General features: G+C 44.3%; 1 protein-coding gene and 1 long non-coding RNA gene across 6 annotated transcripts in view; one reads left to right on the top strand and one right to left on the bottom strand.

Annotated features, from left to right (window-relative positions):
- Window positions 1-25,168, bottom strand: part of LOC146862185 (uncharacterized) — a 47,077-nt gene extending 21,909 nt beyond the window's left edge. Inside the window, exons 1-2 of the long non-coding RNA XR_014978107.1 lie at window positions 25,059-25,168; window positions 19,383-19,581 (exon numbers count right to left, since the gene is read on the bottom strand). This is a non-coding gene — a long non-coding RNA (uncharacterized LOC146862185). The remainder of the gene's footprint in view (window positions 1-19,382; window positions 19,582-25,058) is intronic.
- SEC24B (SEC24 homolog B, COPII component) overlaps window positions 4,253-25,802 on the top strand; it is a 678,312-nt gene continuing 656,762 nt past the window's right edge. For 3 of the 5 annotated variants that reach the window (XM_085641377.1, XM_085641376.1, XM_085641375.1), the window contains exons 1-2: window positions 4,253-4,420; window positions 8,547-9,260. In XM_085641377.1, coding sequence (XP_085497503.1) covers window positions 4,348-4,420; window positions 8,547-9,260 — 787 coding nt within the window. In that variant the 5' untranslated portion in view covers window positions 4,253-4,347. Of the gene's footprint in view, window positions 4,478-8,546; window positions 9,261-25,802 lie in introns of all 5 variants that reach the window. The other 2 variants (XM_085641374.1, XM_085641373.1) reach the window with 1 other exon arrangement.

Here is a 25,802-nt window from a genome sequence, read left to right as displayed (position 1 = left end):
CTGTTCACCAGTAGGAGCGAGTAGTGCGATCTTCTCTCTGGCGGTGGCGTTGGGCAGTCACTTTTGGTGCGCGCTCTGCACCACTCTTTCTTGTGCTTTCGGTGACTTTGCAGAAGTGGCAGGCAGTGCTCTTCTCTTCCCCTTTACAGAGTTCTGGGACGTAGAAAGGTTCAGGCCACTCCTTCATGTATACCTTGTTATGCTGGGCACTGCAGGCGTTTGCGTTTGTGAGTGGGTCACGCTTGCCATGCGTGACTGTCAGTCGTTGCACTGCTGATTGAGTCTGGGTAGTGCTTTCCTTTGTGTTGTGGTAAAGTTGGCTGCACCCAATACTTGCGTATGGGCCTTAGACATTTGTGCCAACTTAGCCTCACCAGTGGGCATGAGGCCCACTGGTATCAGCATTTCGGTGAAGGCATGGGCCGAGACCTTCCTTGCATGACAAAGTTCCCATTCTGTCACTGTGGGCGCTTCTTTGTATTGTGTTTGGTTGGTGTGGCTGCAGTACCACTGGTGGCCGCTGCGTGGCAGTGCAGCGCTTCTGTTGTACCAGTCCTGGCATTCGTTCTTTGAACTGCGGGCTGTGCAGCTCTTGCCTGTGACGTGGGGAGGCTACCCTGTGTGCTGTAGGTATCCTGTGGAGGTAGGTGGAGCGTTCACCTGGCCGGACTGCAGGGCTCCCTAGTCCATTGTCCACAAGTGTCACTTCAGTGAGGCTCAGCCGGCACATGAGGTCTCTCTTTGGACCCTCTGGGCTGATTGGGGGCACACATGCGACTGTTTGGTGGCGCTGCAGGCTCTTGGTAGGCTGCATAGGGCGTCGCTGAGCTCCAGGAACGGGTCTGCAGAATACAGGGGGGCGGCATTGCAGGAGCGTGTGTGCTGATTGGGGCTGCTACTTAGTCCCGGTGCGCCTGATAGACAGTATGTGGCCCTGCGGGCTTCAAGCTGGCAAGGAGGTCTCTCGAAATTCAACCTGTTGGGCCGCAGCTTGCAGGTCACCCGGAGCTGCTCACCGGGCTGTGCACGGTGCTTCAGACCACTGCTAGGTGGTGCTGCAGCCGCTCAAAGAGGCATGGTCTGTCTTCCCGTGAGTTGCGGGCTCCCCGGGACCTGCAGATGTCCGGTGCGAGGGGCTAGCACCTTTGTAGTGTGTCTTTGACTGCTTGCCCTGCTGGAGGCCCGCTGCAGACGGCTGCTGGCTAGATTGCTGCATTTCCTCCAAAGCAGGTGAGGCACGGTGTGCAGGAGCTCTGCCGGGACGTCAGGCGCTCGCTGGGGGTTTCGGCACTCACCGTGGGGGCAGCAGGCATCACTTTTACAAATCAAAGCGTCTTACGCCTAGGCTGCAACTTATTCCGTGGGCTTTGAAGTGCGCTGCGAGCAACCGACGCAGGGCCTCCCTCGACGTTGATGCCTTTTCCCTCCGTGGCACCTCCGCGATGGGTAGTCGTCGGTGTGCAAGAACCGTCCCGTGCCTCAGGCTGCACGGCAAGAGGGAGTGAGGCGGGGGACTTAAGAATCTCCCTATCGCCGCCCGTTGTGGGTCACAGGACCTTTTAATTAAGGAGGCGGTCGCCTGGGCGCAGCTGCGGCACATCGCAGGCATTGCAGGGGGGTAGGCGTTCTCCCCGGATTCGGGTGGTTGCTGGGTGGATGCCGGCTGTACTGGCGAGAGGAAGTGAGGTAGGGGTTTTACTCGTGGGTCACTGGGCCCTGCAGACATACCAGTGAGCGTGGCAGCGGGTACATTGCTGGCGTCGCAGGGGTCTCGCTGTCGCCGAGATTGCATGTTCTCCCTTCCAACTTCTGACAGCAGCAGAGATGAGGCACGGCCAGTCTCCAGTCGTTGCTCCTTGAGTGCGGAGAGCAACATCGTGCCCGATCTCTTCTGCAGTCATGGGGGTTCGTAGACAGCTCAGTGGGGCGTGCCGCCTACCAGGCTCATTTTCTCCCCCCGGGGGACGACGAAGCGCCGAGCAGCAGGTATGTGGGGTTACCTACCCGCCTCGTCGCCAATGTATTGTTGGGCCCTAGGCCCACATGACGATAATGACAGACACAGACACCATGTTGTATGGTACAGTAACTGGCCACAAGCACATGCACCTGGGTCCTTTTATTGGCAGGGCCACGTCACTCGTGACACCCTTGATGGATGGGTGGGGGTGCAAGTGTGTCCAGCGCTCAAGGGAGTGGCTGGGAATACCAAAGCCTGCCAAACACTAGAATGTGTCCTGCAGGACACTACCTCTACGATTGTGTACCCCCGACTTGTGTCCTGAGTATACTGTTGCAAGCTAAGCTAGGATACCAGCAGGGATCTGTCCAGATGCCATGAGAACTGGGAGCCAAGTTCGAGCCCCAGCCTTGGCTCAACTTCCTGTTATTCTGGGCAAATCATTTAATTTCCCCAAGCCTAAAAAAATGAATCTGACTTTATGAAATATTATTACTGCTCGTGTAAAAAGGTTCCAATGCCGATGGGCCGAATTCTTAATACATAAAACTGCAACAACAGAAAAGAAATCCCTCTGCTACAGTGCCAATCATGCACCAAAGTATTCAGACACTGTGAGTGCTTGTGATCCAAAAACCCGCAGCACCCGGCTTCATGGCATTCAAGGTGCATTGATTCCAGCAGGACCCAGACGAGGCACTGGAGTAGGACAGGGTGCAGTGGTACTCGGAGGAGTGCAGGGGTGTCAGGCAAAGATAACATGATGGGATGCAGAAGAAGCACATACTTGTTGATGTGGTCTGGCTTTGTACGATGTTACATTAACAATGTGCTTTATTGAAGTGGGTTATTTTGCAGGTCTGCAATATATTGTGTATCTGTGCTTACTATTGTTTATTGTGTGTTTCTGTGTTTGATGTGTGTATGATTATGTTTGTATCTGGGTATGGTTTGCTGTGCTAGTGTGCGCATGCTCTTGCAAAGAACTTGTGCTAATACTTTTTGTTTGTTTTTTCAGGTCCAAGTATGTTGTGCTTTTAAATGTGTGTATTATATCTATGTTTGTGTCTGATTGATGTGCTGCTCTTGTATCTGTGTGTAGTGTTCCTGTGCTGTACTATGTGTGCATCTGTATGACTGAAGTCTGTGTTTGAAAATTGGGGTTTCCTCGTGCCTTCATTCAGTTGGTCTTTAGGATGTGTGTGTTTATGTTTCTGTGACTTGCATTTGTAAGTCAGTATATGTATTTTTTGTGATTTGCAATCCTACTGGCGTGACAGTTTTCTAGCGTATTTCCTGATTATGGTGTGGTAGTGCGTGTCTGTTTGGCTCTTTCGAGTATATTTGTGTTTGCATCACGTGTTTCTTTCTTATAGCTATGTTTGTGGTTTTTCATCTGCCTGGTGATCTGTTTGGCGGTGGCATTTTGTGCGCGAGAGAGATTTATGCCTGTTTCTTTTTTTCTGTGACGCATGCTTGGATCCATGAGGAATGTGTTTGTGTATGTGTTCATGCATGCGTGTGTATGACAAACAGAGTTCATGTGACTTTGATGTGCTTGCCTGTTTTTGCCATGGTAGGTGTCTATTCCAATACTTGTTTTAATATGTGGTTATTTCTTTGATCTTGTTGAGTGTCAGTGTTTGGGTTTCACAGTGCATTTTTTTATATGTGATGATTTCTTTGAGGTGCACTTTGTCTCTGATCTTTTTGAGTGTCCTTGTTTTGGTTTCAGCTGTGTATTTTGACTTGTGGTTTTGTGTGGGTACATAAATGTTTATTCTGTGAAGTAATTATGTTTCTATGAGGCATAAAAAAGCGATATGGTGTGTACAGGGCTGGCCGAGTCATAGTACTTAAAAAAAAAACATTTAGCCATGTACAACATGGCTAAAAAACATTGGGAAAGCCAATATTGTAGACAAGACCTATTGGATTTGCTAGTGCTTGTTCTTCATTGCCTCTCTTTGAACTTATAATGTGGGGTTAGGTACTAATGTCAAAGCGGTTGAAACTAATGTCAAAGCGGTTGAATGTAATTTCTTCTAAATTTTGAAGAGCCTTTATCATATGTTATGCGCACATGCCAACAGACCCGATTGACAGCAAATTTCCTGTTAATTTGTCGGCTCGCTCGGTGGCCTACCTGTGCACTAGCTGTGGTCACTATGAGCCCATCTATTCTTTGCGAGCTGCGCCGCTGACCTGCAGCCACAGAGGGCGCTGTGCGCAGCTCGCGCTGAGCATCTAGACGTCCTTCTATGTCACCTGCTTGAGCCTTTCGTCGTTGCTCTCGCGGGATCTATGGATCTCGTGCTTGCTCAGCCGGCGCAGAGAGTGCTCTGCGGAGTTCGGTTCCGTTGGTGACACGGGACCGAGCAGCAGCAATGTCCGGTCCGCAGCGAGTCCCACTGCACGGACAATCGGGTGCAGCTCAGAACCCCGAAAACCGGAGCAACGGTGAGAGAGGGGACGCCAAGGCACTGAAAGACACATTGGGACTTCTGATACTGACAGGTGGACACAAAGGCACTGACAGATGCACTGGCTAGGAAAATTACACACAATGCACCGTAGCTCACTGCTCACCGACAGAGGCAGGCGCAGTAAAAGCCAGCTATCCCCGGAACTGAAAGACTGATTCGGAGAGATGTTGACAGTTGCACATGTACCCTAGTTTCGACAGTAAAGAACGAGATTAAATCTTCTCTATGTAGCTAAATGTGTTTTTGGGATTGAAGCTGAGGTGTCGCATAATTATTTTTACAATTTGACTGAGTTTCAGAACTTTTAGTCTACCTTTTTTTTCTCCTGAACAATCTAATTACTCCATGCTAAATAAATGGACTAATAGTTTTCGCAATAAGTTGGCGTGTGTATGAGACTACTAGCAAAGATGGGCACACGAGGACATAGCTGTAAACATAAGTGTGTAACTGGCAGAAAGGTCTAGATGGCAATTCATCAGTATTCACACAGGTATTGCAAAATGTATTTAGCACGTACTATTCCTATGTGGGGTGCTGGAAACCCTTGCCTTCATGGCCAGCGTGATACACCGTGTAGGGTGTGTAGTTAAAAATGAATGGTTTTGTATCTGTTTTTTGATCCTTTGTGGGAAGTGTTTCTATATCGCGCATGTGGCCCACTGAGGTGTGGTTATAGTATTATAGGGCGCGGAACTTAGCGGTGTGAGGGATGATGAAATATGAGTAAACTGGCTAATGTGAGCTGCTTTGCAGGGTCGTTTATTATTTCTTTTAATCCCATAATTGGTATTTTTAATCAAAAGGCTTCACATATGTTGCCAGGATCAAGGATGTACATATTTATATAGTGGTGTAACAAACACATCTTGATAAACCGATATGTAAGAAATAGTGTTAGCCAGTTGCACCATGTATCGGGACCTCAGAGGGATATCTAAGAAAAGGGAGGAAGACTGTAAGAGGAGCCCATACATTTTATGCCATTTAGAAATAGTAAAGCTTTCAATTCACCAATAAAACTTTAAAGAAGAAACAAAAGATAAGAAAATCAATAACTCCCAGACTATTTTTAGTCTTGTGTATGGAGAAATGGCGGCGAGATCTGCTGGATTGGACTTTAATATCATCCAATATCTGATTGTCATTGTGTGATGTCAAGAAGCAGTCATATTTTAGTTTTACTTGAAACCTATATTGGTGCTTAGTTTGTAAAGCAAAAAATATATAAGTGCTAGGCCGTTGTCAGGGAGCCGCTACAGATTACATTGTCCCAGCCAGTGTTGCCAATGACAGTAACAACACAACTGTGACAAATCCGATGTTGTAGGCACCCAAAGCTATAAGAATGGCTTAGACAGCAGGTTTTAGCCATTGTTAATGAATATTGAATTATCATAAATCTGTTGTCTTTCTAAATTAGACGTGCAGCACCACCATGTGGCAGACTTTCATAAGTGCTGGATGTTGACAAGTGCTGTTGCTGAGCACCTTAAACCACTGTCTGAAACTAAGAACTGGCAGTGATGGACTAGTCACTAAGTTAAAGTCCTCTATTGACCAGTGGCATGTGACAGATTTTTTCAGTTATTCGGTTTATGTCCAGTTGGTGAATGGTGGTTTATGACTGTGGACTTGTACAGAACTGGATGATGGACATGCCCTGTATCATTTCTGTCTTATGTGAGTAAAACAGGGTCAGGCAGTCTAAAGGAATTATTAAGCAGCATATGTGAACTACAGTCAACTGCCTGACCGCTATGTTTATTAGTGTGCACCAGGAGGATTATATTTAAATTTAAATTATTATAGATTACCCAGGCTAGACGTAGCTCAGTCCTTCATAATGTACCTGAACATAGACCCTGTGCTGGTTGAGCTATTCCATATTTGTAGACAGTAGATTGCACTTGAAGGTGCAATTATTATGCTGATATCCATCCTAGGGTTGGCAGATGGTATAGGTATCTTGGAAGTAGACATGTTTTCAACTCTCTTCTGAAGTGTATATGCTCTTACATGCATCAAATCATGGCTGGTGATAAGTTCAGAGCTCGATGTACTGTATGTGAGGATCCAGCTGACCTGAGGAGAGAGGAGGCACAGTGTGAGTGGATCTAGCTGCCATGTCCTAAGCAGAGAACAAGGCAAAGCTTAACGTGGGAGGAAAACAGATGCCTAGTAATGACACACCAGACAGCATATTCTGTTAGAGGAACTAGCTACCTTCTAGTGAGTAAAGAAGTGCTAGAGCAGGGGCAGTTTGATGCAACTAGCTGCTTTGAAGTGAGAAAAGAAAGCAGTAGATTGTGGCCAACCTATAGTGATGAGTTGGGGATGTGTAAAGCGGGAGGGAATGCAGATGACCAGTAGTGAGGAGACAGAGCGTAGATTAAATATTGTGAGGGAACCCTGTAGTGATGAGACCGGAGGCAGAGTATACAGTGTGAGAGGATATAGCCGACGTGTAGTGAAGAGAAATATGTATGTGGTATTTGTATAGCAGGAACTTAACCAAAAGGCAGCCGAGCGCTGTAGAAGGTCAAAGGCAATCTTTCAATCAAGCAGTGATGGTTATAGCTATGTTAAGGTAACAGAAGTGTACTGTTAACCACATTGTGATGGAGTGTTCTTTAAAGTGGTGCTTCTTCAACTCTTTCCTTAGCTGGAGCAGCCTGGGGTGGTTCTGAGGTTCTGATAGATTCAAAGAGGTTCAAGATCTTGGGTGCATAGATGGAAAAGGCCTGCTGCCTTGTTTTATTTCTCCATTTTACTCTTCTTGGTCTCCTTGCTGATGGTGTTCTGGCTGTGGGTGTGCTGAGAGCCACTAAAGATGGTGAGCCTTTGTAGTCCTTGTGATGTGTGTATTTTGGTAAAGCACAGCTATTTATTGCCCAATATGTAGACTGCTGTATACTAGTTGTGGATTCTTCTAATAGAGAGGGATCTGTTGGGTTTGGAAGGAAATGTTGAGCATATCAACTAAATGTATACAAGTGTGATCAGTGGGTCTTGTGTTTCTGAATGGTTATGCTTGTCATTTTTTCCTGTATTAACAAAAGAAATGCATATTTTATGTGTCTCACAGTAATAATGTAGTCCCTGTCCCAGTGTTGTCATGTTCACAGCCCTGCTCCTGATTTTAGTCGCAAAGCCTTGTTTTTGTTATACTCTCAATTTATTGGCCTGTTTATTTATTACCTTTCTTGCTGTACTTCATATTCACTAGGAGATAATTTGCCTTGTTTCCAGTGTCTTGATTTAGCTTAGTATTGGTGTGCTTACTACTATTGGCAGAAAAAGAGGAGTAGTTGAAGGTCATATGCATCGGGCCATTTGACAGATATGCATGCATGGTAGGGGTTGTTGGATGTTAAAAGATCCCATCCTTTCACATTTCCATATGTTATAAATTATAATAGCTTATTTTTGTAGAGTGCTCACAGTCAAAGGTCGCTGCAGAACTTTATTAAAACATATTATTACAGGCCTCTGCAGTTTTCTTCATGTACAGGTAGCTGTATTTATCCAAATCAAATATGGGTAAGGAACATTGGTCAAAACTGGATAGAAATTAAGTTCAGCTTTATAGTGGGATAGTCTTTTCTTCCTCAAGAAACATTTTTAGAAAATGTGTGGCAAATGATGCATTTCTAAGCACATTTATCAAATATGCAGTATGTACTTATAATTGTAAATGTGATTTCTCTTTATGTGAGAGGACAACACAATATACTCATACATTTTCAGATTTGTGGTGAAGAACACTCTGATTAGATCGACAAAGGGGATTGAGCCTCTACAATTGCAATGCCCACACCCGCTTACATTGCATAAATAGTTCAGTACAGACAACTGAGGCCCAAAATGAATTTGTTTTACATGATCCTTTAATCCGTAATAATCTTTATGAACTACAAACATGTAAACATTTAAAACAATTCCATGTAACTGCCTCTACGCCAAGTGGAATTTTAGATGGGAACACATGTTTTTAAATGATTGGAAGTTATAGCATGCATGCATTGGTAGATCATATAATGTTGTCATAGCTTTTATTGAACATAAAATGTATCTAACTTTCATTTTCCTATTATCAGGTCCAGGACTGAATCCAATGCAGTCGTCTTCTGGATATGGTTTCTATCCTCCAAACTATAGTGCTCCACCAGGAAATTATCCTGCATCGCAGAATAAAACAGCTCCTCTTCATGTAAATAATCCTTATGGAGCAGATTACTACTCTAACTATTCTGGGCCATCCCAAAAGTTTGTGACATCCACTATGCGATCAGATGTATTAAACACTCACCAATTGCCCTCTTCAATGCACAACAGGCCGTTTCCACAACCTCCTACTATGGTGTACACACATGGGAGCAGCCAAGGCATTGTCACCTCGTCTTCAGCCTATGTGAATGCTTCAGTTCCACATCCATACCCTACACTTGCGGGACACAGTAACAACTCAGCAAGGCATCCTGCCCATCCTCCTGCTGGATCTCAGGAATTCCCACTTCTTTCTGTCCCTTACGCCACTCCTGATGCTGCTAGTGACATGTACTCCAGTGTTTCCTATCCTTCGATGCCTGTTACTAATCAGTATGGACAAGTGTTTACTTCCCACAGCCTTCCACCTGTTGGACAGTTTACAGGTACAGCATTATATGGACAGCAAAGTGCTGGATGCCCTCCTTCACAGACTCCAACTGAATGCAGTACTACAAGGCCAGCTTTGGAACAGCAGAATTCAGATAACATCCACCGGAAGCACCCATTGTCTCAGGAGCAACCTAATAACCACATCAGAACAGGTATTATGCTAAACTGTCTTTCCTTAAGAGTTCAATCAATGTTTTAGCACTGGTCATCCAACAAAAGCCAAAACATTAGTTTTTGACCTATAAACATTTCAGGTCCTAGAACATTTGATTGATAGAGCATGTGGTGCTGCAGCATGAAGAGATTGACAGAGTATCTGGGCCAGTTCTAATTTGTCATCCAAATTTGCAATCCTGTGATTGTTAGTGATACCTTATGTTCCTCTGTCTTTGGGAATTGTTAGTGGTCTGGTGTTGTTTACTAATTTTCTTTCAATCTCTCTCTTCAACCTATCCTCTCGCTTTCTAGTGCTACCTGCCATGAAGGGGATGCTCTCACCACCCCATGTGGCTTATTCGATTGGCTAAGTGCCATTATTGCACTGTACTATTTGTATTTGGCATGGCCCTGGAGCACTGCAGTGATGCTGTCTGATAACGTGCTCCACACATATTGACCTTAGACCGGGACTTGAACAATTGAATATTTGTAATTTACACATGTGTGATGAATAGGCAGTGTGACACCTAGTTTGTTGCCTTACCCAGCCACTCTATACAATTGTGCCAAGGGGAAGGTTTACAGAGACATGATAATTTTGTCTCTGAGGTTTATGAAGTAGTTTCATGTTTTATCTTGTGGGAAGGAGTGTGCATGGCCCTCATTAATGAATAGGCACATGTAATAGGCAGCGGGAGGCAGTTGGCAGACAAGTTGTGGCAGTTGGGGTGGATTGTGTGTAATGGGTGCAAAGTTAACAACGTACAGCTCTAGGAAAACTGATGCACACAACAGGGAGCCTTGCATAAAAAAGATTATTTGTGACCACTATGGTTTAGCCCTAGTCCTGATTTTTTTGAGATGGGGATACTAACTAAAAAGTTCTTGGATGAAAGGAGCTCTGCAGTCTAATAACTTGTTTTGATGCCAAACAAAAATAGTTTTAGGTTGGTTTATGAATTTCCTACAAGAGAAATCTTTCTATATTTTGGAACGTGAAGAAAAGAAGCTTTTTCCCATGACAGGTAGAGTTTCTCCATCGTTTTGTGGAAGAGCTACAGAGGAGTGATTACTTGTATTCTTCTGTTGCTTCCTATTCCTTCTGGTATATTACTTTACTACTTTTTTATGCAGAAAACAACTTAATGGGCAGTTGAAGGTAAACGGGATAATGATCTAATAGATCTGAAAACAGTTAGGAATACTTGGTACTTTCTATCTGAATGGGTGGGACAGATTCGGTTAGTTGCAAAGCAATCAAGCAAAATCCAGAACAGGTGTGGGTTTGCATTCTCAAGTTGTATAACCAGATATTGTGTAGCAACAGTAAAGGGCTGTAGGAGTAACCAAGTATTAGGGAGTGCAATGATCAGTGGGAGCACATTACTATGTTGATATAGAAATCGACTATTGGAGATTAGTATATTAAGATGCCATTTGTTAGTTGTCTTAAACACACTCAGTAGATACCAGTAATTTTGTAGACAGATGTTTGTAAAGTTGTTAAGACTTTTTTAGCATACAGCCAACTGGTGTTTCATCCCTTCAGGAGACTTTATGAAAGCACTGACCTTTTGTATGAAACATCAGAGTGTCTGCACAGTGGAAATACTTATGTTTGTTGTTGAGATCCAGATGTTGAAGGTTTGATAACCAATTATTCAGTAAGTAGTATGCTGCTGTTTAAATAAGTCTGTACCAGTTTCAGTGTATAGTTGCAGTACACACGGCATACGTTTGTCTGGCAGGGAGGTTACTACCTGCTACTCTAGGCCCTATTCTGGACAATGACAATAACTTAACTTATACATAGTCCTCACCTCAAACAACCACTCTAAGATATTAATTGTGTATAGATGAGCCCGTCCATATTAGTACAAGGTCTCAGCCTTTTTTTGATGATTTCATTACAGGGGTGAGCAAATCATCAAAAAACATAGGTGAGGTATTGTACACATAAGGTATTTTGTATACCTTTTAACATTTGTATTTTTCAGTGAGATTGTGAACTACAGCTCTCTGTTTTGAGGTCAAGCTGGTTTAGATTTAGACATATGCTTTGTAATGGACGCAAGAATCTGGTGAGAGAGTTAAGGATGAGTAGTAATAGCCGTGCTAAAAAAGGTTTATTGGGACACCTGTCCATAAAACTTCCAGAATCATACATCATAAAACCACAATACATAGCTAAAACCAGTACCCAATTCAAACTTATTTATAAACCCTGCTTGATAGACAGAATAAAAAGTGCACCTCCCACTGCTACATCATAAAACCGCATTTCAGACAATAAAAACATCCTATCCCACCTAGAACGTATCAGATATTTAAAAAATAGTGGCCTTAAAATCTTTATATGAGCGGCCTTATAAAAATTACAGTCAAACAAAATATGGCATACAGAACACTTTGCTTGAAGAGGACATAAACACACACACCAATTTCATTACGTACCTCTTAAGGCCAAACCGAACTAGAGAAACTCAGGCAGCTTAGAAGGAAGAGCAGGGAAATTCATCATTCTGGCCTAACGTTGGCAATGTTAACATGTATTGAGGGTTTCTGCAGTAGGTAGGTCATGTCCTGTATATAGCCCATTTTCTGGGCATATTTTCTCCAAGATTGTTTACTGGGGAAAGGAGACCATCTTTTAAATGCACCCCATGCGGTATGGAGAGTTTTGAGATCCCTTACCCCATGGCAGATGTCATGGGCCCGCTCCCCTTCACTGGCAAGGATTTCTTCCTATCTTAATTTAGAGTCTTTTAGAATGCCTTTATCCTGTCCTAGCTTATTTAAAAACTTCAGTGTGCTTCAATTAGCCAGTATGCACAAAGGGACCAAAATCAATTTTCTCCCTATACTCTGAGCCGTCATGCCCTGGGCAAACTTATTAAGCCTGAATAGACTGAACCTTCGACCAAGTCCCAATTAAAAAAAGCCTCTGGCAGGTCTAGTATCTTGAAAAATCTCCTCGACCTAACTACAATGTACTTGACATCCGTCTCTGAAAGCGGAGCAAATGTGACAAGATAACAAGATTTTAAGGCATATTTATTGCTCATTCGCTGTGTGAGCAATAAAAATGCCTTTAAATCTTGTCACATTTGCTCTGTTTTCAGAGACAGAGGAAAAAAGTTAGTTTGTCTTCCTACTCAGCAAAAAGGGCGAGTAGGACCTAAAAACAGCTCCTCCTCATTAAATACAGCTGGCAAATGCAAGTGGTCGAGTGGAGCTTTCGAGCTCTGTTATGGCAGCAAACTCATTATATAAGAGCTCTGATATAGGGTCTCTGATTATGCCAGGGCTCATACCATAGTAGTGTTTTAATGCTTGCAATCCCCTTATGTTGCCATGTTTCCGCAGATCTACATACTGGGGCTGAAGGTAGTGGTAAGCAATAGTTCCAGGGTTAGAATGCCCCTTTTGAGTCTGTGCAAACCTACTAACTTTCATGTTTTAAGGGTTTTCAACAACTCTTCTCGAATCTTTTCCCATACTGAGAAATGTTGGAAATTTACTTCTGACAATGGCAGACGTAAGCCTTCTTCCAGAGTTGTGAAAAAAGTGGTTGGAGGGAAAGTGAACTTGCAAACACTCATATTTTCACATGAGCAAATCTACACATGCAAATTTGCTCATGCTAAAATGCAGTTCACAAATATTTTCTAGGAGTACTTTTGTAAATTCGTGGTAGTTCGCGAAAGCCTTATAGCTGCACTTAATGCAAGGAAATATACCATGAGTGCACTTTTGAGACTTTCTTTAATAATCAGGCCCCTAATGTGGTCTGTGTTTGACCGTGACCTTTTGTGTTTATTAAAATACTGTCTCTCTGTATCGGCTGGCTTTACTGTGAGTGACAGCACGCTGCTCTTTCACAAGGAGCATGTCGGCACACAAAGTAGTTTTGTTCAATGCTAGTAACTACTGTGGCAGTTTGTGCTTTTTGAGACCCAAAAACTATTTTTGCTTTTGCCAATGTTTGTTATAATGGTGAGGGTCCGGCAGCTCCCACACCAATAAGGTTTTACGAAAACCATGCCAAAATAAGTCACACATTGACAAAACTGAAAAGTTGACCACCAATTTCAGGCCTACTGGCTTAGCTAATGCTTTTTTATTTTTGTTTCCCATAATCTTATTGAAACAGATTACAATGATTTTCCATTATGAATATTTTGGGAAAATACTAGCATGCATCAACACATGTTATTAAATGATGCTGCAAAGAAATGGTACTTGAAATCTTACAGTAGTTTAGCTAAATATTTTTTTCCTGCTTTCATTTATGTATGAACATTTTATTTTGAAAGCAAAGAATCAATCTTGCTTTCAATCTTCTGCAAATATTTGCATCAAATCCGAGAGCATTCTGGGAGCATTATACATAGCCTCATGTTGCTAAACCTCAAAACTTAAAGCGCTCACCCTAATAATAAAGTCTTTCAATGTATGAACCATAAATACAAGTTTCAACAGCATTAATGTTTGGGCAAAAATATTACCTTAACTGCAGACAGTGCCCTTCCCTGATCCATAATGTGGTGCTGCAAACCGACAGTCAAAATGTTTGTGCTGCAGGGGGTTGGGCCCAATTGTCCCAAGGACAAAATATGGTAAACAACGTTTACAACGAAACTTTTTTTTACGCAGGGCATCACAACGCGGTCGTTACAACGACCGTGTTGTGATTCCGAATACCATTACTCCGCAAGTCGGAACAACGACAAATCCAACACCCTCCCTAGTGTCCGCACAACCTGGAGTTGAAATAGTAAATGATACTATTCCAACATCCAGCGCTCCCCCTCCGCAAGTCGTTGTTCCGACTTGCGGAGTAATGGTATGTGGGATCACAATGCGGTCGTTGTAACGACCGCGTTGTGATTCCCTGCGGGAAAAAAAGAATGCGGGATAAGAAGACATATTCACAAAATATACATGAAAACGTGTTACCCTTGACCCCAAACAATATGTCCTGCGCGTCTGGGTATAGGAATTCCACATCCCTGCAGTTACAATGCCCTCAATGGTTTTGTCCTCTTGCAGCCAAGACTCCTACAGGAACACTATATGATACAGACTCAGTTTTTCTTTTCAGTCACCATCTTTCATGAGTCGGTCAATCCTGTGAATGTTCCTGCTTGGGCTTCTCAGACTGCGAGGACTCTCCATTCTATACATAATTTGCCCAGGATTCCCCATCTTGAGAGCCCTGAAAATGCAGCAAAGGGGTGAACCGATTATGTAACATACTTTGATGGGAAGGGCCTGAATCCTTTAAAGTGCTTTCATTCCCAATTACAACTCTCAGATTATCCAAATAGTGAGCCCCCCCCCCACAAACATCATGGCTAAAAACCCCTGGACATACATATCATGGGGCGAGATAAAGTCCCACTGATTTGAGGCTAATCCTCTACAGTAGGGCTGGAATCTCTTGTAGTACAACCACCTTTTAACAGGATCCTTATTCCTAGCCCAGCCCGATTTAATTCTTGTTCTGCCTCCACCACCATGCTAGCAATCAAGCGAGAGATATACTCTGTCTTAGTTAGTTCCCTCCACCTCACCGGGCAGAAAGCCTACATAAACTAAGTCACAGGTTGAGATCCCTGAAGGGATGTGTTGAAACACTGCTAAAACATTAGACTGATTCAGAGGTCTCAATTTTCTAGCTTTCTTGCCCCTGCGTACAATATCCAATAGCAATGTACGTGTCTACAGCACCAGAGTGTGGTGTTGATCTAAATGGCCTTTTTTAAATTGATTCCCCAATTTTTGTACCGGCTTCAGCCCCTAGCGGAGATGATCTTTTTTGTGTAGATTTCTGATCTCTTAGGAGATCACACTTACCAACTTCCTGTTTGTTGCTCTGCTTTGGGGGTTCTGTTATACCTGACATTGTAGTGGTCCTACAAAGGGTAGTTGTGAGCATACACTCAGACCTCCCTGAATTTATCTGCGATTGAACAGCTTCGACCAACAAAGTACCCCTATCACATATCCTCCCTCTAAGCTGTGTTCCTCTCTTACGACCTCTCTGCGCCTGCGACAGATAATAATTAGAAGTACATTTAAAGCCTCCATAGACAAAAGGATGTTTCCAAACAAGCATAGGGTATTTAGAGATATAAATAGAATTTGGGGAGTCGCCTTGGCAAGGAGAGCTCAGGGAGGGTAGGCCGAAGCCCTGAGCACTCCCGACTTGCAAATTATATTTCACAGGGCTCGCTACAGTTGGCAGGCAATTATTAACTTTGCAGAGTTCCGAATGGATTTCCCTCAGGTAATTGGATTGCAGGGCTTGGTTAGTGCTAAAAACTGCAGGAGTCTCCAGGATTACGTGCAAGGTGTTTGCTTTAATAAAATAACATCCAGTAGGGAAGAGGATGCAGAGGGTTGTAAATTGAATGATGAAGACACTGCAGCCTGATCAGAAACTGTCAATCGACTCAGCAGCTCTTGTGCTGAGGAGGGGCTGCCCATTCCCAGAGAAGTCAAACTGAGCCCCATACCTCCTGAAACCTCTGTTTTCTCTGAAGATGCTGGGAAACTGGGAACAGGAAGATTGCTTAGGCTAAATGAGATAGAGACCTATGGGACTGCTCTGAAATGGTTCCAGGACTTCTTGGCGAATAGATCTCAAATCATCACGTTAGGTGACTTTAAGTTGCACACTATGATGATTGACAAAGGTGTACCCCAGGGATCTTACCTTGTTCCATATATACGTGGCCCTGGTAGCCATAATCATTTGGCTTTGAAATCCTGTCCTACGCTGATGAGACTCAGCTGGTTATATCTTTTGATAACAATGTGGACAAAGTGAAGGAACGTTACTCAAATGGGATGAAAGCGGTGGCGGAGCGGATGCCGAGAAGTACTTTCAGTTTAATGCTGAAAAGACAGATTATGCTTTTTTAGAAAAGCTCCAAAAATGTGGACTCCGTCTGTTGGCCACCTGAATTAGGAAGTGCCTCTACACCCTTGACAGGTCATAAAAAACCTTGGCATTGAATTAGATCAAGCTCTAACAATGAAAGAGCAGTCCCTATCAATAACTGGCACCTGCTTTCATATGTTGCTCCTTCTGTGGAAAGCCTTGCCTTTTCTTCTGCATGTGACTTGGAAAACCTTGGTATATCTCTTGTTGTCAGCAGGCTTGATTCTGGTAATCCTCTTTTGGCTTCTGCCAATGAGACACTTCTCCCTAAGCGACAGGTCGTGCAGACTACCGCTATTTGTAATCTTCCTTCCAAATCTGCATCAATTCCACTCTTAAGAGCATTACACTGGCTACCAGCCAGAAAAAAAATTGTATTCAAGATCTGCTGCCTTACCCATAGAGCTCTAGTGGGGAAAGCACCAAGATACGTACACCAAAAGCTTAAATGCGATCTCCCTGTCAGGAATCTGCGATCTAAGTATAACGAGCTACTCACTGTTCCCCGCATTCAACGTTTAAGGTGTGGAGCCAGGTCTTTCTTGGCCCTTACCCACTGGAATCGTATTCCTTTTTGTATTTGCACATGCTCTGATTACACCAAATGTAAGATTTTTTTTTTAAACTTTCCTATTTTAACTTTGCCGTTTGGTCCTTCTGTTGTGTTCTCCTGCTGCGCCGAGATACCACGTTGGTATAACCTGAACATCTGGGGCCCTTCTTTAAATGAATAATCAGCAAATTCTCCAATTGAATCTCATGGGGAGGGCCTCCTGAACCAGCCTCAGTTGAGCTTTGTTTTCTTGAGTTTTGTTCGGGCAAGGAGTTAGAACTGACATTGAAGTGCTTAGCAACAAAATTCCTTATTGAGGATGTTACAGGTGAGAAAGTCGCAATATCTTCCCTCAGACCTAACCAAGTCTGTGGATTTGCCTTCATTAACCAAATGTTTCCTCCTTTTAGATGACTTCTCCTTCCCATTACCATTGTCATGGCCCGAAAGGTCCTCTTGGAGTGAAGGTTTGGGGGAGAGAACAAAATAGGGAGATCCATAGTGAAACGCATAACAAAAAGAAAAAAAAACGCAGCAATATAAGGGACTGAAGGCACCTCCAAGAGCAAAGGCGACCCATGTCCTGTCATACTTTCAAACCCCCCCAGCTCCCTGGGGAATGAACACAGTGACCAGTAGACCTGCTCTCCTATGTGTACCACCAGCTTTAAAACTTAAAAGTCGACTCTAAACTGGGACAGTCACCCCACCAAAGAACTCATTAAAAAGTGTGGAGATGCATCCAGTATGAGGCAACCAATGTGCATCAACATGCTCAAACAAGCTTCTGATCACAACAGATACCAGCCGCGATCCGAAACAACCCAAGGCATCCCAAAACAGGTTGATGCCAGCTGCTTGCTAATAGAAAGATCCTACAGCAACTGAATTCAGCACCAGAGATGTGCGTGGCTAAAGTTCAGAGCTGGTAGCCACAGACGGGCCAAAAGAAATAGAGCAGCAGACAGCTGGTGATTGGGAGCCACAGGAAACGGCTTGCACGGACAGGCATGAGCATAAACTGCGTGGCATCGGCTCGAGACAGTACCATATGGAAACGTGAGGGGGAGGAGCTGAGCGATTGGGGAAAATAAAAATAACTAAATAGTTACAAGTTAAGGACTTGACATGTGGTTAGATTGCTTAATGAAAAAATATTTGGATAATTAGATGAATTTTGCTAAATTGTCACAAAATCATCAGTCAGTCGAGGTTCCTACAATGCTCCAAGCAAGCTGGGTCAGACTGTATTATGTAATATCTGTTCAACTGGTCACTGCCTGACCACTCCAACTTCTCTTTGTTGCCTTAGCCCAGAAAAATGGGAATGCACTGGAAACAACTCGTGACTTACCTCCCACTTTGGTTGCCAGACATTAGCCGCCGCCACCACCACCCCTCAAGCTGCCTTGCAATTCATCCGTGGTCTGCGGCACCTTTCCCTTGGCCCAGACTTGGCGATAGCACCAAGCTAGCCCTCTGAGGTCCATATCCGACAGGCAGTGGGCCCTGACAAGCACTGAGGGCGCTCGGTCAGCACTAACACCAGGACCAAACCAGAGCAGCAACAATCGCGGCCCCAGTAAGGGCAAATGCTGTACCCCAATGGTCAAGAAGCAACACCGTATGCTGGGCTCCGAGGACGAACTGTCGGAAAAGTAGGGCAGCAGAGCTAGTGAGCAGCAGCTCTGGGTCTGGGGACAGTGCACTGCGTAGAGCGCTAAGCGTGAGCATAGCGTAAACTCCCAGGAACACTGGTCACAGTAGTAATATTAATGCTGAATAAATGTGTAGCTGATGGTGTTGTCGGGATGCCTTTGTCATGCAATATCCCAGAATTTCTTTGTCTTCTGCATAGGGTGCTCCACTCTTTACTTATTGAGATTGTGAGCAGAAGAATTGGAGATTTCCTAATTCTTATACAAAATTAATGTTCCAGTCTAAGTTAGACATTTTTGATGTTTCTAGTGGGAGTGGCTTTCTGGATCCTATAAGAGTACCTAGAAAATGACTTAAGGCCCCTGACAGTCCTTTCTGGGGAGGATGGCTCACAAATGATTAGGTAACGCATGTTTATGAGTCAGAATAAGGCAATTAAACCATTGTGCTTCCCACAAAGTGTAGATATAAGTATCCTAACCATCCGATGCTACTCAGTGAATGAGTGAAATTCACCCATTGGTATCAGGCTGCACTCTGAAAGGAACCCATTAAGAGAGATGACATCTGACCCAGTATAACATGCACAGAATTAAACAACACAAATAACTCTCCAGGCCAACATAAACAATATCAGTTTATATTGAATAAAACTAACCTATTAGAGGGAGATAAGCTGTTTATTACTAGACTTACTAGGAAGAAGCAATGTTAGACACATACATTACACACAGTTCTGTAAGGTAATAGGCCTGTATGGAGCACTTAGACTATAAACACCTCCTGGTAAGTGACCCAGGTTGCTCTTGCAGAGTGCATCTCTGAAATGGCATGATCACTGGGCAGCATGGTACGCATGGTGATGATGTAAGGTACAGTACTTATTGCACCTTACACCAGTTGAAGACTGCCATGGAGAAGATAGACATTACTACACAAGGCCAGTACTCTTACCAGGTGGTGTGGCACAGTGTTACAATAGATATTCCTCTTAGAGTCTCTGACGAGGGAGCTTCCTTGCACTCTGTCATTAATTGTGCAGTTTCTGTCCCAAGTTGACTATCCACCTTGAGAACCCCCTCTTTTCCATCCGCTGGCTTGGAGAAGTTGGAGAGCGACCAGTAGCAGTCCGAAGCCTCCCTTGGTTCAAAATCTGAAGGCACATAAAAATAAGTGTATATCAGGATTTAAAGTCCAGTTGTCTGTTCCCACTTATTTCCCACAGCTTGGAACAATCTCCATGGATCTGTGGCCAGCCATGGTTCTATATAATCGAACTGTGACTAGTGGTTTCCGCTCTAATAGCACTGTTACGAAAATGTAATAAAAGTGCATGGATCATTGTGTACCAATACTGTAGCAACTTTTAGTCCCTCATACTCCAGTGTACTGTACAGTTAGTAGTACCATGCACTGGACTCTGCCACGAAATCGTTAACTGTATTCCAGTCCCACAAGATCTTTATCCCCAGGCACCAGTGAATAACATTAACATAGTTTTGAACATTATTGTAAAATCTTGTGCTTAGCATGTAGGCTGTGCAGTAATGTTTGGTCTCATATCAGTAGCTGGAAATGAGCCAGTGAGCTCTGATTTTCTTTACTGATCCTCATTTTACATGTAGTGTATAAATGCTTTTTTATTTCTATAAGCGAATCCCCTGCCTGGACATTCGAAGCTTGAACAGTCCTTAAGGGGTATTGTGATTTACTGTGTTCAGTGTTATAGTCCACTCCTCCTGTTTCAGTAAACCGTCAGCTGCTGTGCCTCTCTGTGTAGTTCTAGAATGCTAAAGGGAGGAGTACTTGGTAATCCAGTTTGAATTTGCATATATACAGGTTTTTTTTACAAGCTTTATTTATTTTTGTCTTTTCCATACAACACTTCACATCGCCAGTGACGGCGACATAATTCAAGGCAGTTGAACTCAACCATTTCAGTATTGACAGTGAAGGGGTTACAAATATTTCAAATAGAAGGTAAAGACAGGCTTTACTGCACCCTCTTGAACAACATGAAGTCTGAGGATTGATGTCTGTTACCCATTGAGCTAATCGCTAACAATTCAACTAACTTTAACTCCCTCCTGGTAGTTTGTGCAGTTAAAATATGCCCTGGGGTCCACCACTTCGCCGTCTCTACTCTGGGGGGGGGGGGGGGTATATGTACTGCCTGTGGGTCATCTGCGGCCTAATTTCACCCTATTTCGTGGATCGCCCGGTCCTGCGAGTGCCTTGAACCTTTAGCCTGAGACCACTCCCTCAGAGGGGTGGGTTTTCATAAGGGGTAGAAGCCCTTCACTATGAGGGCAGTGGATATCTGTTGGGATTCCCCCTGCATGTTTAGCCTTAACTCAAAGGGGAGGGGGTGGTTCCCCCCTCCCCCTACGGATGGCACTCGTCTTATTCCCCATAGTGTTTGAGGGCTTGCACCAGAGCGTCCCACTGGTCTGCAATCTAGTGCAGCCGCAGGCCTCTATTTTCTTTCCTGTGGAGTGACCTGGATTTTGCCACGGCCCAGAATACGGTGTCGGCCTGCCAGGACACCCTACTTGGAGGGCGAGTGGACTTCCATTGGATTGTGATGCATCGTTTGGCCAATAGGAGTTGGAGATCTGCAAACATCGTTGTGACTTTGTGCCAAGAGGATCTCAGGGATGTGCCAAATCAGGCAGGCCTCTATTGACAACTTTGCTCTGTTCGTAATGTCTGCTATTATGATCCGGATTGACTCCCAGTAGCCTTTTAGGGATGGGCAGTCCCATAGGACATGCCATAAGTCTGCGAGAGTGTGATGGCAACGGATGCATTCATTACTTGCGCTTAGTAACAAATGGTCGATTTTCTGTGGTGTCATATGCCCTATGGAGCACGTTTAACTGAATGAAGCAAACTCTTGCATTTCATGAAACCTTTCGGTGGTATTCCAAGGACCTTTCCCATTTCTTGTTGTGGAACACTGTCCTTGACAACTCTTCCCACCTCTCCCTAAGGGTCTGTAGAGAAATGTTGGTGTGTTCTCTGAACTCTTTATAGAACCAGGTGATCAATCTACAGCCATTTTCCATTGGGTATAGCGCTTGTAATAGGGGATGTATGGAGGATAGGTGAGGGTCTCTCCCCACCACTCTCTAGTGGACCCTCTGATCCTTCCATATCTGAGAAACTGGCTCTGCGGGAGATAGTATTGTGTGTGTAGCTTGGGAAAATCCATGCCTTTGTCCTCCTGATACAGATCACCCAGTGTGTTGAGGCCCTTCGCCTCCAACTTCCTGTCCGAAAGAGGGCCTTACTCCAGGGGGAACCCACTCAAGGGGTGTGTAGATCCAAATGTCACCTTGGTGCTTGGTTATGGAAAGCCCTCTTTACACAGGGTTATTGCATAGGTCAGTAACCGGAGGAACCCTTCCGTGCATCTCTCCCCTGGAAAGAGCAGTTTGCTTAGTGCCCCGTTCGGGCCTGTTCTGCCAGGCAAGCAGATTCTTGTAGGCGAGTTCCTGCCAACCATTTAGCCGGCTATTTTGTTTTGGGCTACTAGATAGTACCCTTAGAAGTCCGGGGCACCCCAACCCCGTTCATCAGGCAGAAGCTGTATCTTTGCTTAATCTGCATATGTACTAAATACAATATGTATACTCATTCATTAATTTCCTTTATTTCGGATCGTAAAAAACCATAAAAGGCAACAATATACAATCATATATGAATAAAACAGACTAAAACCAAATACATATACGCACATATAACAACAATATAGATTAAATACATGTCAAACTCAAAGCCACATTTAAATAAGTCAGTCCGGCTACCCGAAACAGTCTTGGACATTTTTTCTCCCAGCTCATAGTCCCAATAGGCCACTTTGAACTTCTCAATGGCGTTGCGTGGTAAATCTTGGGGGTTAAACCAAATAAAAACCCTAGTCCAAGCTTATGTAACCAGTTCTTATGTAAGCACACCAAGGGATCCTATCGGCACACAAACCCTCTAATAAGCCTTATAGCCATTCCCTGTAGGGCTATAGTTCTTCTGTGACCCACACCCTTAACCAATACTGGATTGGTCTCAAAGCTGCAAAATCCGTATTGAGTCTCAGATGTGGATCCATACAAATGGGGAGTGTGGAAACGCTTTTAGCTGTGATTTGAGGAAACTATTCTCTACAATTTCCTGCATCTCCAAGTTTCAGTGGCCTCAGATGTCTGCTCCGTAAAGGACTGCCCCACAAGCTTGGCTTCTATAGATATCCAATGGAGGAAAAATGGGAAAAGAATGAGAGCTATTCTCAAACCTTATAATAGACCCTGCGTACTGTTTTAGGGGCAGGGTGCTCTTCCTCAACTGAGCTGGCCACCTATGTGAGTCTTTCAACGAACACCCAGATAATCAAACTCGGAGACCCTCTCAAGGGCTTTCCCATCTAATAAAATGGTTCTTCCTATTTTGCCTTTGCGATCTCCAAGCACCATATACTTGTTTTTTTGTTATTGATTTCGAACCTGTAGTCCCTACGGTATAGGGAAAACCTCTCAAGCAGTATGGATAAGCCCCAGGGACTTTTAGACAATAACAGGGTGTGGTCAGCAAATAATAAACATGGTGTCTTTGACCTTAGGGGAATCATTCTCACAGTTAAAAAGGTATGGTAAGCACTCACTGATGTATAAGTGGAAGAGCGTGGGGGCCAGTACCCACTCTTGGCGCACACCTCCCAGAATTGATATTTTATCTGTCTGTTCTCCTGCAGGTCCCCGCCTGACCCTGTATGTATACATACTTGTGTCTGTATATACTTAAACCCAGTTAAAGTATTGGTTAAAACTTAAAACCGAAAAACTACTAAAAGTCACAGTTCACAATAATTTGCACAACAGTTCATACATACCATAACTTGGACATCAAATGTAACGCTCACTACCACATTGTTGATGTGACGGATGCAATTGCAAATGTCATACATTATCTTGCAGGTTAGATTGTGTATCACATTACCATTAACATTGTCAGTTAAACAACTATGAATGTAGTAAAATTCATTGGAGTTTTTGCTTTCAGTTGTTTCTTATTGGTATGACTATTTGCAATGTCACAAGCCATTCATTTGGTGTGAAAGTTCACTTAATTTTTCTCTTTTAAAAAAAATGAATTTCAGAGGTTTTTAAAATATGCAACAAGGTTATATCACCAAAGCTAGCCATAACTCAACTTTAACTTTTTCAGTGAATACATTCTTTATCGTCTTCTACATCCATATTTCAAACTGCATTGGCATCCAGGTGCACCAAAAACCTGGAGTCCGCCAACCTATACTGCGCATGGCTGTATAGCTTAGCCTGTGGCCAGGCCCTTCGCCAACCTGTTGGAGGCAGTTGATAAATATCAGATAAATAAGAGAAATGGAAATCTATTATAGGCAAATGTAGTGGCACAAGGTAGTGGTTCCATCCTGGTTTACATTTAGATTTCTGTGCAGCAGAGCTTCTATTGCTTTGTGAGAAATGGAAAGAATGGACATCACACAGGATGTTTCCATATTAACCATTGACTCAGACTGGGATACAGTCTGGTCTCTTTTTAGGTCTCGGGACCATCCGGTCGGCAGACTGGAAGTCCGGAGATTTAATGTCATTGAGAAGAGGGGCTTGCACCCGCCCCTCTTCGCTCCTGTTCTCCATTGGCTGGCCTCTTAAATGCTGGCCAGCCACTGGAGAAGAGGTCCAGTCACTCCGTTGAAGCCCCGTCTTTTTCGGATCGGGGGGCGTGTTTTTTGCGAGAAGTCTCAGGGAGGAGACAACAGCAAAACACGCCCCCAGATCCGAAAATGAGGCTCCCTTTCTCCGAGGCATTTTCGCTGTGCCTCGGAGAAAGGCGGTGGTGTGCCTTTTGCTCTGCCTTGTTTTCTTTTGCTATAACATATTGCCGTGTTTGTTTTTGATTTGCCTCCTGGCAGCTCCGAGCTCTGCTTGATATACGCTCGTCTCTTAAACTCTGGCATGTGGCCGTTTGATATGCTTTAACTTTACACAGTCCATTTAGTAGGAGAGGCTTCGTCACGCCCGGGGTCAGCTGAGATTGACCGCAGAAGGTCTCTGGGGGATAGAAGGGATGACAAGACCAGGAAGGGTTGCTGCGTGGGCCCCACTGTGGTTCTTAACAGGGTCTGTGTCAGGGGCGCTTTCTCCTATATGCTGGGCGTCGGCCCTTAACAAGGGCATCCGATGCATAGACCGGAAATCTTTTATTTTTATTTGTCGAACCTTGCATTGCTGATTCATTGGCCCAGCATTCACGGCTTTCGAGCATTGCTACTACTTCAGGCATTCTTTCGGTAGAAAGTTTTAAAATATGAACTTAATTGCTCTACTCTAACATTCCAAGATGCAAGGACAATCGGCTGAGTCTGTAAGCTGCGCATGCTCCCTGCTAACGTGGGTACTTGACTCCCAGCTGCAACAGAAAGTGAATGTATCCAGTTTCCTAGACTCTCATGGCAACTATTGACTAACAGTTCAAGCTTAGCTCAAAAAGGGCGTCTGTGTGATTCAGGATATAGTACAGCACAGTTTTCACAAGTCCGGTAAAGATATGAATTTCCGTTCAGAATTTTGTGTTTTCTTGCGTTTTTTTTACCTGCAGGCTTCAGCTCTGCCCCTTCTCTCGCCCTTTCACTGTCTCCCCCGCCGCCCCCTCCTCAGCCTCTTCCTCTGCAGTCTCAGCTGGACCCGATCTCCCTCAGCATTGGTATGCACAGCGCCCTCTCTCCCCCAGTCCCTCCGCCTCTCTGCCTGCCTCCCTCCCTCCTCCTCGCCTCTCTCCCATGACGTCTGATCACATCTCGATGCCTTGAGAAGGATGCCCGTGCTATCACCAGCAACAAACAGCCTCAACGCTGCATCAGCCCTATAGTCACCCGGAGCTAAATTTAGAATTAAACAAATAAACGTCGAGGATCACATGTTGCCGCTGGTCGCCAGAGGTTTCTGGGATTCAAACACAACACCCTGCAATACAGTATGAAGCCACTTAAGCAGCATTTTGTTGCCATATACAGCCTGACATGGAGTAAATTGACGCATTGCATTAAACCTCACAACATATTCCACTTATCACTTCTCGTCTGGCTCTACCTTGTCTGCCCCGCCCCCCCCCCCTCCCTACATTCCTAAGTTATGTGCATGTGAATAGCGCTTACTACAGCTTGGAAGTTCCGTGGCGCTTTCGGAATCTAGGCGCCCGGACCCCTACTGTCCCTGGCTAGTGGGTGACAGGAAGAGGTCTGCTGATATATGTTTGTTTACGTCTCAGGCTGTTTAGAGATGAGTCACTGTGGGTGGTGGTCGGTGAGGTGAGCATGGGCCGGAGTCTGGACAGTGG

The sequence above is a fragment of the Triturus cristatus genome, chromosome 2_2, assembly GCF_964204655.1.
Source record: "Triturus cristatus chromosome 2_2, aTriCri1.1, whole genome shotgun sequence".
Taxonomy (NCBI): Eukaryota; Metazoa; Chordata; class Amphibia; order Caudata; family Salamandridae; genus Triturus; species Triturus cristatus.
This window is presented reverse-complemented; position numbering and strand designations above follow the sequence as displayed.